This window comes from Alosa alosa, chromosome 21 (assembly GCF_017589495.1).
Source record: "Alosa alosa isolate M-15738 ecotype Scorff River chromosome 21, AALO_Geno_1.1, whole genome shotgun sequence".
NCBI classification, from domain to species: Eukaryota; Metazoa; Chordata; class Actinopteri; order Clupeiformes; family Clupeidae; genus Alosa; species Alosa alosa.
This window is the reverse complement of record NC_063209.1, coordinates 20,774,992-20,791,635: the sequence shown is the minus strand read 5'-3', so window position 1 is coordinate 20,791,635 and position 16,644 is coordinate 20,774,992. Positions and strand designations below refer to the sequence as shown.

The 16,644-nt window shown below is 40.5% G+C and overlaps 3 protein-coding genes across 5 annotated transcripts; all 3 read right to left on the bottom strand.

Annotated features, from left to right (window-relative positions):
* Nucleotides 1–39: 39 nt before the first annotated feature.
* Nucleotides 40–3,971, bottom strand: ndfip1 (Nedd4 family interacting protein 1). Its single transcript, XM_048231139.1, has 8 exons — nucleotides 3,758–3,971; nucleotides 2,973–3,060; nucleotides 2,254–2,384; nucleotides 1,983–2,070; nucleotides 1,649–1,773; nucleotides 1,355–1,421; nucleotides 1,061–1,172; nucleotides 40–872 (listed from the first exon to the last, which is right to left on the bottom strand). Exons 1-7 carry the CDS (start codon nucleotides 3,785–3,787, stop codon nucleotides 1,063–1,065), a joined length of 639 nt encoding a protein of 212 aa, XP_048087096.1. The 5' UTR covers nucleotides 3,788–3,971; the 3' UTR covers nucleotides 40–872; nucleotides 1,061–1,062.
* A 152-nt stretch (nucleotides 3,972–4,123) lies between these two features.
* gnpda1 (glucosamine-6-phosphate deaminase 1) lies at nucleotides 4,124–7,134 on the bottom strand. Of its 2 annotated transcripts, none has more exons than XM_048231137.1 (7): nucleotides 7,059–7,134; nucleotides 6,617–6,741; nucleotides 6,415–6,516; nucleotides 6,135–6,317; nucleotides 5,765–5,949; nucleotides 4,955–5,129; nucleotides 4,124–4,395 (listed from the first exon to the last, which is right to left on the bottom strand). In XM_048231137.1, the coding sequence occupies exons 2-7, from the start codon at nucleotides 6,738–6,740 to the stop codon at nucleotides 4,358–4,360; spliced, it is 807 nt and encodes a 268-aa protein (XP_048087094.1). In that variant the 5' UTR covers nucleotide 6,741; nucleotides 7,059–7,134; the 3' UTR covers nucleotides 4,124–4,357. The 2 variants fall into 2 exon arrangements, with proteins under 2 accessions (XP_048087094.1, XP_048087093.1); XM_048231136.1 differs by lacking the exon at nucleotides 7,059–7,134 and adding an exon at nucleotides 6,870–7,052.
* Nucleotides 7,135–7,200: 66 nt separating this feature from the next.
* On the bottom strand, nucleotides 7,201–16,371 carry hspa4b (heat shock protein 4b). Of its 2 annotated transcripts, XM_048231134.1 has the most exons (20): nucleotides 16,076–16,371; nucleotides 15,696–15,797; nucleotides 15,507–15,564; nucleotides 15,157–15,297; nucleotides 14,694–14,816; nucleotides 14,476–14,575; nucleotides 14,226–14,359; nucleotides 13,779–14,023; nucleotides 13,509–13,585; nucleotides 13,229–13,380; nucleotides 12,777–12,883; nucleotides 12,504–12,637; nucleotides 12,188–12,375; nucleotides 12,007–12,099; nucleotides 10,834–10,992; nucleotides 10,610–10,735; nucleotides 9,211–9,318; nucleotides 8,996–9,115; nucleotides 7,978–8,139; nucleotides 7,201–7,677 (listed from the first exon to the last, which is right to left on the bottom strand). In XM_048231134.1, exons 1-20 carry the CDS (start codon nucleotides 16,180–16,182, stop codon nucleotides 7,480–7,482), a joined length of 2,634 nt encoding a protein of 877 aa, XP_048087091.1. In that variant the 5' UTR covers nucleotides 16,183–16,371; the 3' UTR covers nucleotides 7,201–7,479. The 2 variants fall into 2 exon arrangements, with proteins under 2 accessions (XP_048087091.1, XP_048087092.1); XM_048231135.1 differs by lacking the exon at nucleotides 15,696–15,797.
* Nucleotides 16,372–16,644: the final 273 nt, after the last annotated feature.

Below are 16,644 nucleotides of genomic sequence, written 5' to 3'. Positions count from 1 at the left end.
AAATGGTTTTGAAAACAAACTCCAACCAAGTCATACGAGTACGTTTGCTACTGAAGTGACATTTATTTAATATTACTAGACACCAAATTGCAAAAACTCCATGACAGGATAACTGCTCACCTGAGGACAGTGTTAATGGATGAGCAACTTTTGATAAAACCAGAAGAAAAAAAATCATCTCAACATGTCATTATATAAAGCAATCAGTATCTGCTGAATACTAAATCAATCCCTGGTTTCTGTGTGTTTTTTCTGTGTCTTGTCTTTTCTTTTGGATTTGGCTTCTCATTCCGACCACAAAACAATCTCTGTATATTTGTGTATAAATGTATCATAATGCTTGGGTAGGCTATGAATTTTAACAGTGATTTACTTAAAATAATGCATGTCTACAGTACCGTTTGGATCACTGCATTTAAACCATCATCTTTTTTTTTTAATACCAAACACTAAATTCAATGACTCACTATAGATTACATACTTACTTACAAAGTAAAAACAAAGTCCCCAACCTTTCAAGAGTCAAGGTTTCAAGAAAATTAAATTCCTAAAAAAAATTTCACAAGACTGCCCCCTCCTGGCTAAAAGCAAAACGTATCATTTCAAGCTGACAGAGTGGAGCAGTTTGCCTCAAGCTAATTAATGATTATTAACAAATGATACATAAGGCATCACAGATTAAATTGAAAATAGCACTTGACATTATCCACTCATGAGTAAATGGTTACAGAGCTATCAGCATCCATTAGTAAAAATGTGCACATAGAAAAAAAGAAAATCACTTATGTCTGAATGGTACATTGGTTTTTCATTCTCTTCCTTCTCTTTGATGTGTATGCCTCTGCAGATTCACGAATGATTTCTGAGATGACCTTTAAAGGAGATTTACTCATTAGTTTGGCTTTGTTTCCTTTGTTCTTATTTCATTCTCCTACACACTAAATCTATGCATAGAGAAAATAATATTACTTTCAGTGGTGTCTAATGGCATAACACAATGTGTACAATCTAAAAGCAAATCATTTCAGACATGCCCATATTTGCACATTTGAGGATTTACCTTCAGTAAATGAAAAGTACTCTGGTACGTGGGAGAGTAGCAAATGAGGAAGAGTCAGCCATTTTGCGCACTCTGGAGTAATTTATGAAACCTCTGAAGAAGAGCAGGAACCCTGAAGCAACAGACACACAAGGAGTTCAAACTCAGAGGAATGGCAATAATGAGTAAGGTCATTCAGAGACGGACTTTCAGTGAAGGCTAGCGACTCAAAGCGATTCAGAAGGCACAAAGACGTGATTTCGCTGAATAATCCCCATGTCTCAATAACATAATTCCAGGCTCAGTGATACTTACCCAACCCAAGGAACACCCACCACAGCCAATACTGGCCATCAAAATAGCCAGGGAAGTAGGTAGAAAACTGTGAAAACAGACAGCAAAAAATAAATAATACAAAATGTGCAACAGACCTACAGCAGAGAAGTATTCATTATTCAGGACTGACACTTCTTGGAGGTATTTATAAACCTTGTTTTGTTTTTAAATAGTCTAATAATTAGTCCCAGTCTACTGACACAGATAGCACTGACAAATGCCCTGATGTCTCCAGGAGTTACCATAGCAACTGAGACAAGAAAAAGGCCTTACTCTGACTATCAGAATCCACTTGACCAGGGAGAGCCCGAACCCAGAGATGGCACCATAGCGACCGGCAGCCGAAGTGGTCAGACAGAAGGACAGGAAAAAGCCGATCCAGTTGAAAAGGAATGCCACTAGACAACGGCGGTAAAATGGAGAAAAACAAATTGTGAAGGCGAGGGTGAGAGTGGCCCTTGCAATTTAACTGACGTGTAAGTCGCTTTGGATAAAACTTAATGTAGATGTAGAATGAGAGGGTACATCAATGCTGATATGGACTCTTGTGAACATTCAGTCATCCATGCCACTGTCAATGGCAGACGCACACAATGCACACACTTACTGAAGAATGTCAGCATAAAAATGCCATCATTTCCAATCCGCAGTTGGTCGGCATCATCAAAGTCATCCCTGGCAATGAAATCTTCCTCCTACCAAAAAAAAATATAAATATATAAAATAAAAACACACACACACATGCAACTACTCTTTTTGTCTTTAGATTACAATGCATTATACATAAATGAAAAATGCAGTCAATATGCTCTATCGCCCACAAAGACACAACAGCAAGTTTGAGCTGATTTGTAAACATTTAACTGAGAGAGCCATACCCTTCCAGTGACAAGAGGCAGTGCTGCTTCAGTTTTGGTCCTCTCAGCTTCGTCATAGGAGGGCAATGTTGTAGCAACGTTGTATGAAGGAGGAAGGGGGTAAGATCCGTCCTCTTTAAAGGTGAAATTAGCTGTTAAGAGATAAATGTCAAGTCTGGCTTGAGGGGATCCAATGGAATATGCACGCAAAATCAAATGAGGCATATCAAAGGCAAGGTCGTTCAGAGGTTCAAAGTATGGCTCCATAAAACTGAATGAAATGGTTGCCAAGGACAAATGTATAATTTACACTTGTAACATGAGTATCCGTGGCCCATGACTGATACCAATGTAGGCTAACCCTGATTACTGTCCAAGCAACTCCAAAAATCATTTGACGTAACAATTGTAAATAACCGTCAAGTTAGAGAGCTCTCTTGCAATGGTTGGCACTCATGGAGTTTTAACTCAATATATTGTCAAGCTTAATCACAATGCTAAACTGTAATTATGTCTCCCTCCTGGCAATAGGATCACTTACCTTTTTTGCTGTTATCCTTGCATCAACATCTCCCTAACCATCTCTAAGGGTTGAAGCACTGAGCGGCTGTTTATCAAAAATTCAGCAGATAGTGCTAAAACAGGGAATACCTATAGATTTTGAATAACCGGGATGAGGATGTGCATTCTGTTTCAGTGCAGGGCAGGCCGAGATTGCAACCTATGTCTATTAACGTTACCTGCATTGTCCGCTGCAATGCTGTTGTACGGCGGAGGGGCGTCGGGTACTTCTTGAGACACTTCGCCTGTCTCCTCTTCATTGGTGAGCTATTAAAGAGACGAAACAATCTTCTCAAAGTACCTTATGTTACAAAATAACCATGTCGTTACTAACAATAGGTGAACACTTACTCTAAATTCCTACACACATACAACAGAGGTCGAATATATCTCTTGAAATGTTGTCGGCTAGTTTGACAACAGTCTGCTGAAATTAACTGAAAACCGACCACCAACCAACTTTTTTGGCAAATCGGTAAAAAGGGCAAAGCATGACCAGAGCACCAGCGAAACTACAAACTGTAAGCAGAATATCATAACTAACCTAAGAAATAAAATGACCCAAATGCTAAGCGCTGACTAGATCTAGTGGTTGGTAGGGAGTACACTGATGTATCAGCAACGCAATGGAACATCTTTTACGTGAGTCTTGTTTTGAGCCGTCCTCCCCAACCAAGCTAGTAGCATGACACCGATTTCAAGCTAACGTTAACGTCGTAAGTGTTCTCAATACATAGTTATGTGGAAAGATTATACCACTGATTGGTGAACAGAGACTTCTACAATATGCGGCAAAATGTTTGACAATATGCCAATTAAATCCAGCTAGTTCCGGATCGATTGTATTACTCGGCCTGTAGCAGCTAATTTAGCTGAACAATCCACCTAGCAAGCAGCCAATATTGAAAGTAGAAGCCGTCGCGTACAAGTTAGCCAATACTCATCGAATATAGGCTATCCATACCTGCTGATAGCCACTCCGTTGCTCGGTCATTCTTGGGACCTTGCTGTATCACTTAAAGCTCGTTTCCCAATTTAATATAGACTGTCAAAAAGGTTAAATTGGATCAACAGATAATCCACAGTCTGACGTCTTCTCCCCTACTCCTCTACTCTACTCCACCCTTTCAGGAAGTCAGAGTTGATTCTGTTACGTTACGTAGGGCAGGCTGATGCAGTGTTGTCGCTTGCTAGCTAGTAGCTACATAATCCCAAGAATGGTGGCAAGCAGGCTGCCTGGCCTACATTAAAAAGTTCCCTGTGGCAGTAGGTGTTACATAACAACATATCCACTTCTTGTAGAGCTAAGATAATAAAGACTCCTGATCCGTTTTGTAATTATGCAATGCCAAAGCGCTTTATTTAGTGTATGAAGCATACAAAAAGTAAGAAAATAATGAGTAAGGCAACATGGTGAATCAAATTTATGATGAAAAGTAGGCGCACTAAACATGTAGGCCTATGTTTGGAATTCACAACAGATCAGTTAACACATCAAAATCAAATGGTGATAGACTATCTGACTCAGATCAGTGCAGACGCAGTATACATGATCCTCATCTGGTTATTGCTCCACCAGTTTATTGTGGACATGCATCATCCCTGTCAACCAAGAAAAAAACATGAATAATGATTATCATCACATATCTCTTTTCAACAAAAGAAAAATCCAAATAAATCAACTGCACAACTGGTTAAAATGGAATTACCATAAAATAGAACAAATGGAATGAACCATCACTTAAGTAAATACTTGCGTATACAAGGAATTTGGTCTCGGCATTTATCCCATCCGTGAATTCGTGAGCACACAGTGAACACACAGTGAGGTGAAGCACAGACTAACCCGGAGCAGTGAGTTGCCTTGCTACAGCGGCGCTCGGGGAGCAGTGGGGGGGTAGGTGCCTTGCTCAAGGGCACTTCAGCTGTGGATGTGGGCATGGGAGAGCAGTGCTCAACCACTTCCCCTGCCCACATTTTTCCTACTGGTCGGGAATTGAACCAGCAACCCTTCGGTCCTAGCCCGAAGCCCTAACCAGTAGGCCACAACTGCCCCACAAAGTGAAGATGTTGCTGTAATACAAGTTGCAAGGGATAGATATGTCTGCTAACTACAATATGCTGTAAGATCCTTCACATAACATCACCGTGGTTTGATTACCTTTGAAGTATTTCACTGTTTTGACTCTTAGCTCTTGGGTGGCATCTTCATCACACACAAAGATAGTTTGGGGGTGCTGCTGGAATGCAGACACAGTCCACATGTGGTTCACTCCCTCCTCTATGGCCTTGTACAAGGCAAATGCTTTGTGTGCCCCTGTTATGAGGATCATGACCTTCAAAATAGAGACAGAATGTTACCCCTGAATTATCCAAACTAGGTGGGCTGCAAGACTAAATAACAAAAAAAACTTGTTAGTGATACCTCAGACATTAAATTTGTACTAGAGTGACCACTGACCAAAGCAGCAGTGGCACCAGTAGACTAGATATTGTTTATTGATCTCATTGTGTCTTGGAGTGCCTTTAAACATTCTGTTTTTAACTTAACTTTAGGCTCTTTCTTTACTATCATTTAGCAACATTTGGTTTGTTATTGTAAAACTTAATTTCAAAGAAAGGATGTGGAACTGTGACAAAATGTCCATCGCTCTTGCTGTCTGCTGCACAAGGCAACTTTTTTTCAGTGTCGTTGCCGGCCTATGTTACAGACTGGCAGACTCCCACTGATATTGAGCAACACATTTTTATCTCGAAAACTGAGTGTATCAGCAAGCACCGTGTCATAAACATCCAATCAGACCATTAGGAACTGGTAATGAGGGTGCCCAGAGGCAACATAACTCTGAAAGTCGCTTCTGATTTATCATCACCATACGGTTGTGCCACAGTAGGCCAAATATAGAATCCCATTCCATCTGTGGGCATCACACTTCACATGCATATAGACAAGGAAAACTGGCAGAATAACCTCTCGAGCATCCATGACTGTGCCCACGCCCACAGTGAGCGCCATGGTGGGCACTTTGGAGAGATCTCCATCAAAGAACCGGGCATTGGCCAGGATGGTATCCATTGCCAGGGTCTTCACTCTGGTCCTGGAGACAAGGCTAGACCCAGGCTCATTGAAAGCAATGTGGCCATCAGGTCCGATCCCTGCCACACACAGAATTATACTTGGTTTTGTTTGTCTCAGCCATAGCCTGTGTAGGCTACTTCACTAAGTATTTGTTTATTGCTCTTAATATAGAATACATGTTTCAGGAATTAAATAGGCTATCAAAACATACATCTCCATATGAGGGAGGATAGCATGGCAGTCACGGTTCCAATAATCTTACCCCCAACAAAGAGATCAATCCCTCCAGCAGCTTGGATCTTGGCCTCAAAATCCTGGCACTCTTTTTGCAAGTCTGGGGCATTGCCATCTAGGATATGAGCATTCTCTGCTCTTATGTCAATGTGCTTAAAGAAATTATTCCACATAAAGGAGTGATAGCTTTCAGGATGGTCTCTCGGCAGCCCTGTGTAGTTCAGTAAATGCTTTTAATTGATATAATTTAATTGATAAAATTGTCTCATTTTTACTGGGTCATTCTATGATATAGCAGGCTTACATACCAACATACTCATCCATATTGAATGTTTTGACATACTGGAAGGAAATCTCCCCCTTCTTGTAGAACTCAATTAGTTTCTTGTAACATCCCAGAGGTGTACCTCCTAAAATAAAATATGAATATACATAGGCCTAAACTCAATTTGTATCAGCCATACATCAGTGAATAAATGTATAAAATACAAAGGAATTATGAGACCTCACCTGTTGGAAGACCTAATATAAAGTACTTGTTCGGACCGGGTTTAAACTTTACGATTCGGTTCCTGATGTATTTCGCAGCCCACTCGCTGGTTTGATCATAGTCCTCGAGGATGATCAACTTCATTCTTTACAATGTAGTAAGAAACCAGTTCGACACTGAGTACAACTTACTTCGTACAGTCTAGAAATGAGATACCTTTCTAACCTAAGACAACCTCTTACTAGACTTTACCCTGTCGTAAATGACCATTACCTTTATTGAGCAGACAGCTTCACACTAGCCTGCTTTGTGCTACAGCCGCGTAGAAAGCGTTAATCTTTCAGAAGAAAGAGCCTACTGTTCTTTATCTACATTTAAAATGTATTGCAACCCCATGGCATTTATTGTTATCTAAAACACAACGTTTAAATCGTTCACACACGATCCTTTCGTGCTACTTACGGGAAAAACAGGAACTAACGGTCATATGACTTCTAGGGACACGAGGGAGGTCGATTGGCTGATTCAGATCTCTGAATTCTGGAAAGCGGACACAGAGGCGCTTGCACGCGCACAAATATTGAAACACAAAGGAGGACACAAGTTATCTTTTAAGGTCAATATTTATTAAAACGAAAGTTCGACACAGACCTCAACAGTTTAAGCTCACAAAAGAAACGCCAGTATGAATACCACTTTGTCAATAACCAGGCTTATTGCATTATGCCTTCACTTTTTTCCCAAATGAAAAGAAAGTACATGCACAGGTGGCCATAATTTCTCAGACTGCCAAAACGACCCGAAGCATGGCTATGGTGGAATGACTAAAGAGCAACATTTCTGGGGAAACATGAAGAAAGAGAGAGAGAAAAGGAATCCAGCTTCAGTCAAGGTCCATGTCAGGTTTGCTTTCCGCCGATTCTGTGCCTTCGGCGCTTGGAGTTTCGGAGCCGGGTTGCTGGGTCTCGTTGGCCTCCTGCCCGTTGACTGGTCCATTCTGCTCAGGAGTCTTGTCGTCCTTAGGTGCCTCCACTTTAGGCTTGGGTTTGGTCAAAATTGAATTACAGGAAGAATACAATTCCTGGGAAGATTTGGGGAAACGATAGCTTTAGTTATTCTTTCCATGGCTATTGTTCTCAATATTAGTTATTACTGTAACAGTTCCACCAAGTTTCATCGTCAGCACTTAGTATTCTTTACCATCATTCAAAATGTACTTCTAGTAAAACATATTTTTACTCAGGATGTAACTGCTACCAAATTTAATTTAAAGAACATTTCCATTGCCCTTACTACCAAAGATGACCTCTATGGATTTGAGGGTCATATGTTGGATGATCAGAGGACCAAATTCCACCTCTGCTTGTAGTGGTGTCCTCACCTTTGTTTTTGATTGTATTTCTGTAATCTTCACAGCAGGATCCACAGACAGACTCTGCTTACTCTGCTGGTTCATTTTGCTGTTCATCCAGATCATGGCCTCCCCCACCAGCTTGTCTGCTTTATGGACTTCAGCCTCCTCCAGATGTTCATACTGCTCCTCCTGAAAGGAAAAGGAAAAGTTTAAGGTCAGTTGTGTTTTGAGTCTCAAAAAGGCTTTGGTCTAGCATCATGTTTGTAGCACTTGGTCTTATATCTTGCTTTACCAATACTGAAAGGGCAGTGGTAAAGATAGGGAGAATCTACACAAAAATGAAACCGAACACGTCAGTGTTTGGTGCACCTTCACACTTTACAGTTGGGACCAATGATGTATGAATAAATCCATGTGTGGTCACCATTCAATATCTTATTAGTGTCTAAACAGTTTTGTATACACATTAATGTAATTAACAGTCGCAAAATGATTGAACCTACGGATCTAAACATGGTTCTTTTATTAACCCTTCCCTGTTAGACAAGTGGCCTAAGTCCCTGAGTCCAATTGGTGATAATAGCATATTTGCAGTGCGCTTTCGAGATTACAAACCCAGATCTTGGATCGTGTCTTACATCTAGTCTAAAAGATCAACCAGTTTGCAACTGAATCCAGATCTAGACGAGTACAGAGGTGCGTTCAAATTCGCAAACATAGGTGAACATTTGCAAACAACTTCACTGTTTGCCTTGAGTTTTTGCCGAACGTTTGCAAACAGTCGGAGGAGGTAGTTCTCCCCGAACATACAGTGGAGCTGGGAGTGGGCTTGACGAAGGTAACAATGCAATTACCGCTACAATGGAATGTTAACACCAAATCTTTAGAAAAAACATGTTCACCACAAACGTTTGCCAATGTTTGCCGAATTGTAACCCACCCCAGGTGTGCATAAGGAACCATCTCACTCCTGACACCAGCAGAATGTCTTGTTAGTAGTGGTCATGCTCTGTGACCTTTAACATTACAGCTATCTGACATGTACCTTAGTTTTGTAGGCTTCAATGATTTTCATATACTGTTGAATCTGTTTGCCAAGCTCCTCAAATGCTTTCGGTCGCATCTCAGATTCATGGTATCTGTCTTGAACAGGCTGACCAAGTTTCTGGAAAAGTGAAGAAAGAGATTCATATATTTGGCCCCCTCGTTAAAAAAAAAAAAGCAGAATGGGACTGTAGTTTTTAAAGTTTTCTGTTTTACCTTAAGATCTGCCAGCTTGTCAATGTACACCTGTTTTGACTGGTCTTCTCCCTCCTCATACAACCAATTCTCTGTGTCCTCCAGCTTCAGAGAGAAAGCATCCCGATCCTGAAAGGACAAGATCAAAGACATCTAATTAATTAACTCACTCAACTCAGGGTAATACATCAACAACAAAAAGGGACCATTTCTGATGTCTGATCATTCAAACTGTTATACTTCAAGTATAGTATAAAAAAAGCTCTTGTAAATCAAGATGTACGGACAGAACAGCTACCAATTAGAGTGATAAAACAAAAAACGCTGTTTCACAACCCAACATTATGATGACCAGTTGTAAACGTACAAACTCAACCAATGCTATCTGTTCTATTTATACAGCTGCTGACATTATTTCTCTCTTTTCTCTAATGAAATGGTGACAATTGAAAAAAAAAAGCTGCATGCCAGGATATTTGAAAAATATACAAATCACTAATTAGAACTTTCATGCTCATATCTGTCAAATGATATGCTGTAGGAGAGATTTTTCTGTAGGAGAGATTTTTCTAACTACTGCAGGGTTAAAATAATTTTCCTTTATTGTCTGGGCGTATACCAATTTTTTTTAAATATTCAACAATTATGGATGGTAACACCTTCACATGCTTCACGGCATGTATTTGTTGATTGTTTGAATTAAACCTTTATTTAAGGTTAAACCCCACAAATCTGGATGTCTATAAATCAAGGGAGACATGTACATGGAACACTTTGGCATAGGTAAGTGTGCAATTTAGATTGCAATTTAGAGATTGTTATCATGTAGTATGAGCAGGGTGTTGCCTTCATGAGATCGAGAGATAAACAAAAGTTGATTTAAAAGGGCAACTAAGAAATGGCTGGGTGTGTCACACTGTAAAAGTCCTAGAGTATTATGTAATGCTGTAGGATCTTTACATTTACAATGACAAGAATCCAGGTTCTTTCTTCCACAACCTAGAATCTGTTCTTGTGATTTCTACAATAGTAAAAAGGCAGCAAGTTCAAATATTTCAAAGAAATGTCCCTCAACAAGCAAACAAACCATGGCTCATGCATGTAGATTTGGTTGGCGGAACGAGGCAGAGAGGTTGGCTGGCACATGCAAGAGAAGTACAAGCACGGTGCCTCCTTTGAATTTGGCTCTCAAGGCCATTGTCATGAAAGCTGCCACTGAATTGGCCTGTCGCTAAGCCCCATTGTTACCGTGTGAAAGGGTGGTGCTTAGCGACAGGTCAATTGGCCATCTTTTTCTTCAATGCGTTCCTAAATATAACCGCAAAAGCACACACAGCCCTAGGATATCTTGTAAGTCCATGTTTTCAGCCATTACAATGCACATTGCCTCTCTGAAATGAACTTTGAGGAGTGTACTCACGCTTTCACTGATGAACTTCTCGTACAGGCCGTGGAGCTTGTCTCGCATGTCGTAAACATACTCCTCCACGCTGTTCTTTGCATCATTGCGCTCTTTCTCCAACTTGTCCTGCATTATCATCTTTCCCTGTTGTCAAAATAAATATGAGATCAAGTCTTGACATAGCAACAGACATGACAATCCAGGTGATTGAGATAAACTGTCATTTGACAAGGTCACCTTACCTCGTTTTCGACAAAGAGGTTCAGCATATCGTTGGCCAGCTGCCATTGTGGACTGTTCTCAATGGGAAGCTCGTGTATTTTTGTCTTGACTTTGGGCTTCTTGGCCTGTGGTGGCTGGTCAGACTTCTTCTCTTGTTTTCCCTCCTCTGCTGGTGAAGTCTGGAGAAACAATCACATTTATGTTCAGTACCTAATTAGTGCTTTTCATATAAAGTAACAAATTCCGTTTACAAAAAAACCCTGATATAATTGGCAAACATAATGCATCAGTAACTGACACGGGTGTTAAATCAATGTCACAGGAGACAAAGATGGTGCCCGTTTCCATGTCAACCAAACACTTGACACATTACCACCAGCCGGCTCTACAGCAGTGTCTGAGCAGAGATGCAAAACAGTAATGAATGAGAGGATGAGAAAGTCTGCCGGACTAGCCTAGGCAAGGCACAGCACTTTTACTTCTAAAGCACATTTCATACACAGGGCAGCTGAATGTGCAGTGTCAAAACATAAAAAGATAAACAATAAATTAAAAGTAGGTTAAAAGTTAATATGAATGGAATAAAACAACTAACACAATAAAATAGATACTTAGTACAAGATTAAACATGGTAAAATAACTAAATGCCAAAAGAAAGAGTGCAATAAAATACAGCATTAAAGCAATACAACTTATAGAATGAACTAATAAAACAAGTTAAAATAAACAAAGAAACAACAAAACAACAAGCCTAGGATCTGCTCATCTCATATTACTGCTCTATGGTCTGACTGACTTACAACTGAATACTGTATTGAGCACTGTACAATTTCATTGTTTAAGAATGATGACACTAAATGGTTAAGGGGTGTAAAGTCGGTTTGGGAGTAAATGAGAACATCATTTTGAAACATTTTATCACAAACCATTAACCATAATCAACATCTTATTCAATGCAATAGTATGATTTCAATACCAGAAATATATCTCAGTTAATGTCATTAGCAGGTCACATTTGGAACCAAGCTTGCACATTCTTCTGTTGCTATGGTTTCCCCACGATGTCAATATGGAATGTGGCCATCAATAGTGGATGTCACTGAATGTTTGCTGACTGTGTGCCAAAGGGCATCTAAAATTATGCATAACAGTTTGAAATATGTAGCTGGGTTAGTAGTCTGCTGGAAACCTACCTCCATTTCGTCAGTTTCAGCTTTCTTCTCTCCATTCTCAGACTGACCATCACCTTGGGCTTTTGTGTCCTCGGGATCAGTCTGCATTTTGTTCTAAACAATAAAACAGAAATTACATTTCCTTTAACACTATTATATCACCAACGTGAATACAATTATTACATTTCACATCTAAATGTACCTCTTCCTCCTTTTCACTGCTGGGCTGTTCCGTCTCCATTGGCTCTTCTGCCTCATCCGATTTCTGCACCTCCACCAGCGACGCGCTGGACACGCTGAAGATGCCGTGGACATTAATGCGCACTTTAACTTTAACCTTTGAACTCTCACCTGTGGCCTGAGGGACCACCTTCTGGATCACATACTGGCCTACGGAGCGAGAGAAAAACATGAAGTGTGATTCATTTTATCCTGCAATGAATTTGGGAGAAAAGATTGTAAAATTACTTGAGAAATAAAGATTGACTGAAAGATTGTATTTCGTCCGGTCTCCTTGCCTATTGTGGGGTCTGGATAAGGCGTGTCCTTGGGGCAGTTGTAGTAAGCCTCAAGGGAGAAAGGCTCCTTTCGGTAGAAGGTCAACACTTTGGAGAATGGGGCGGCGTGGTTCTTTGGGAACACTTCACAATCGCTGAAATGAACATGCAGCAGATCAACAAATACAGTAGATGAGACATTCGTCACACATATCAAATAAAGCATAAGTCAAAAGGAGCAATAACATGTGGTGTGGTGCGGACAACCTAGACCAGAATCAAAACATGACATACCTCACTCCTTCCTCAGCAGCGGAGTTCCATTTAAGAGAGATTGGGTAGGAAACCACATCAGTGATAGAGAACTCACGGACTTTGAAAGCAGGAGACAAGATAGCACACTGTAGAGAGCATGAAAGGAGAGAGAGGAGTAGTTAATACATGGATGAGTTCAGGTTTTGCCATTATCAACATCAATACTTTACAAGGCTCCACACAAAAGGCTTCAGCATCGAAAATTACTTCAAATATATGTAGGTACATACGTGTGTAAATTACTCGTCTATCTGAAGTCTTATACAGTGTGTGATTCATGTTCATTCTACCTTTATTCATTAAAAGCCTGTGAGACAGCTGGATTAACACTGCGGAAATGAGTAGCTACAGCACATGCTGAGTAAGTGCTGTGGCTAGAAGGAGCTGCCACTGAGGACCAGAGGGAGAAAAAAAAAGAAAAGGAAACGGACCTGTAGCGCACATCCTCTGGCCACCGCCTCGTCTGCATTTAGAGTCGTGCTCAGCTCCTTTCCAAAGAATTTGCTGATTCGCTCTTTGACAGAGGGGATTCTGGAGGCTCCACCCACGATTTCCACCGCATATATGTCCTCGTTCTTCAGGTCTGCTCGAGCACAAAAGAGAATGATGTCAACACAGCAATGCCCCCTCAGACACTCTCACAGCCACGCCCAGTGGCGCACGCACGCACGCACGCATTCAGTTCATCAATCAAGGCCCTGTGCTACTTACTTGCTTGTTCCATTAAACTTCTCAGGGGGGCTTCCACTTTGTTCAGAAGGTCGGTGCACATTTCTTCAAACTGAGCCCTGCAACACAAACACACATAGAAATTAAGTTAAGTCAGCATCAATAAAACAAATGCTAGACAAGTAAATAAACCATTGACATTTTGGGAATCTTGTCAATACCCAGTTGTAATTTTTTTTTTTTTTTACAATACATATTATTAAAAACATTACTCACAGACACATTCTTAATCTTTTTCCATCAAGTACTTGCCTGTTTAACTTGCTGGAGACATCAATGTCATTCATGAAGCACTCAATATTGAGCGGGAGGTCAGAGGCGTTGGCACTCATTAGCTTCTTCAGTTTCTCACACTCCTGATAAAGGCGCACCAGGGCCCTTGGCTTTGACCTCACGTCCAGCTTGTACTTTTTAGCAAATTCCTCACAGAAGTGCTTCACCAGCATCTCATCAAAGTCCTTGCCTCCAAGCTGTGGGTCGAAAGCGGTTGCTAGGACCTAGAGAGAAATAAAGTGAGAAATATACATGGGAAACTGGAAATAAAATGATTGTCTATGCATGTGCAATTAACATCAGTGACAAGTATAACTCTCTGCACACATATGTGTTCCTAACAAGGATTATTCATTTTTGATTATTTCATTCTCACTGGGTGTGTGTTTATAACAGGACTTGTCATAACTTGACAAAGGCATTTACCTTCAGCTTGCCTTTGTTGAAAGCACACACAGACACTTGGTAGCCAGAATGCCCCAGGTCCACAAACACCACAGTCCTGGGCTTCTCCTCAGGGTTGGGCAGGTCCTGCTTATAGATACCGTAAGCCAAGGAAACTGCAAAACAAACCAATGCAGTGAGCAAATCTGTCAATTAAGTTGTGTATGCTAATGTTTACAAACTCTCTGTGCATGTAGATATGTTTCCTGTGTGCATGCATGACCAACAGTACCTGCAGTGGTTTCATTCATGAGTCTCAAGCAATTTAGGCCAGCAATTTGTGCAGCATCTATAACAGACCTTCTTTCAGCATCAGTGTAGTAACCTGGGACCTGAGTATCACACACAATAACAATGTAATTAGCTTGAGAAACAGAACACAGTACGAAGTGTGTACAGTACAATGCATTGTCAGAGTGCACAACGCAATACAGACAGTAATTCACTCACAGATATAACACAGTCTGCAACAGGCTTTTTCAGAGCACTTTCAGCAGTCTCTTTCATCTTGGTCAGCAGCATGGCAGTAACCTGTTCAATGCTGAACACCTTCTCCTCCTCCATGTACATCACCTAGGTTTAAGTAAATTGATAATGTTATTGGCATAAGGAAAATACATATCTGGCATTTCACCAGTAAAATATTCACATTAGTTATACCAGTCGAGCAAAGCTTAATCTAAGCTTAATCACACGCACCAACATGTTTGAATACAACTATGACAGAAAAGATTATTTACTATTGAAAATAGCCACACCTTTCCTAAAATTATCTACACCCAGCACAACTGCAGAAGAAGTGCTGCTCATGCAGTTCAAGGCCCAGATGGGCTGGATGTCTATGAGTATGTTTACATGGGACAAATTGGGATAGAATGGTGTAAAAATCGTGTTTAAAAATAACATCTCTTACCTTGATGCCAGTTGTCCCTGTTGGCATCTGAGCAATGTCATAAACCAGGCTTGATTTCATATTCTGAACAAATGGATCTGAAAAGGCCCTGCCATGGAACCGCTTAAAGCCTTGGACCGTGTTCTTGCAGTTGGTAACAATCTGAATGTATTTTTTAAAACACAGATAAATACATTAGCAAAATACACAGGCCCATTTCTGTTACTTAAACTGGCAAAGATGCTCATTCACTGTCACAAACAATTAGTTTTTTTCCTCAGAGCGCGCTATAGTCATTCAGTCAACACGTCAATGTAATATTCCTCTAATATAACCGTTCAACTAATGTTATAGTTGACAAGAGATCTCACCTGGCTTTTTGCTGCAGCACCGATGAAGCGATTTCGTGGGCCAAAGGACACAAATGCTCTGAAACGCACAAATATACATTTTTAAACCATTCTGTCAACACAGTTTATCAAGACATCAGTCAGGTGTTCGGCTATCAGCTATCGTTATTGATCTTAGATGTAAGGTATGCCCATAGCTCGTCAACCTGCCTATTGGTGGATTTGACATCGTTGGCGCTCCCATGAGGCACTCCATTTACTGTAACGTTAACATTGGGCCTTTGCATCAATCGCATTTCCTTAGTCAATATCCTAAGGGAATATACAGTTTAGACAAGTCGGTTCATCACATTGTAGCAGTGGCTGGCTATCTTAGATTAGCCATCTTACCACATTCTCGAACAATGTTGCTCAACCTACGAGCTAGCCAGCTAAGCTATTCCCTTCAAGCTAGTAAGCTAGCAAGCCTACAAACCAATACAAAAGCATGTTTCGCAGACAAAAATACCCGATGAAAAAAAACAAGCGCTTCTTCAACACGTTCTTTAAGACCAATGAAATGTAAACATCTTCTTTCAAGGTATACTTACGGAGTCAATCGGTCGCTGTATTCGTTAGCTACCGTCTCGATACCCCCAGCTCGGGCTACTGCAATATAGCAGTTCAAAAAACCAACGTCGAATCCAACGACAGACATCTTATCTCAGTTTGTAACGTTACTTACAGAAGTTGCTCAAGACAAAACACTGTTAACAGTCCAAAACCCAATATCTGTTTTGTTTTTTTTAATAATTCAGTGGCTGGATGGTTAATTCATTATCCCTTATAACTGCATTAGGCAGCTAGCTAGCTCTGTATCAAGCTCACTCGCCGGTTTCTCATTGAAGACAGCGTGACAGAGTACATAATTTCCGGTTTGGAAGCATCACGAAAATTCGAGTACTTTCTCCGGGAAGTCAAAATAAAAGTCTTTCCTTACTCTCTGGACCGCTTAGTGCCACGATTAAATGTCAGTTTTAATGATTAATCTAATTATGTTATTACATTAATTTTACCAAGGTAAAATAATTATTACACCACCTATCATTTTTTAATAGCGTTTGCTGATGAGTACCAGGAAGTAGGAAGTCACTGACCATACAGTATTCAACCTTGTTTT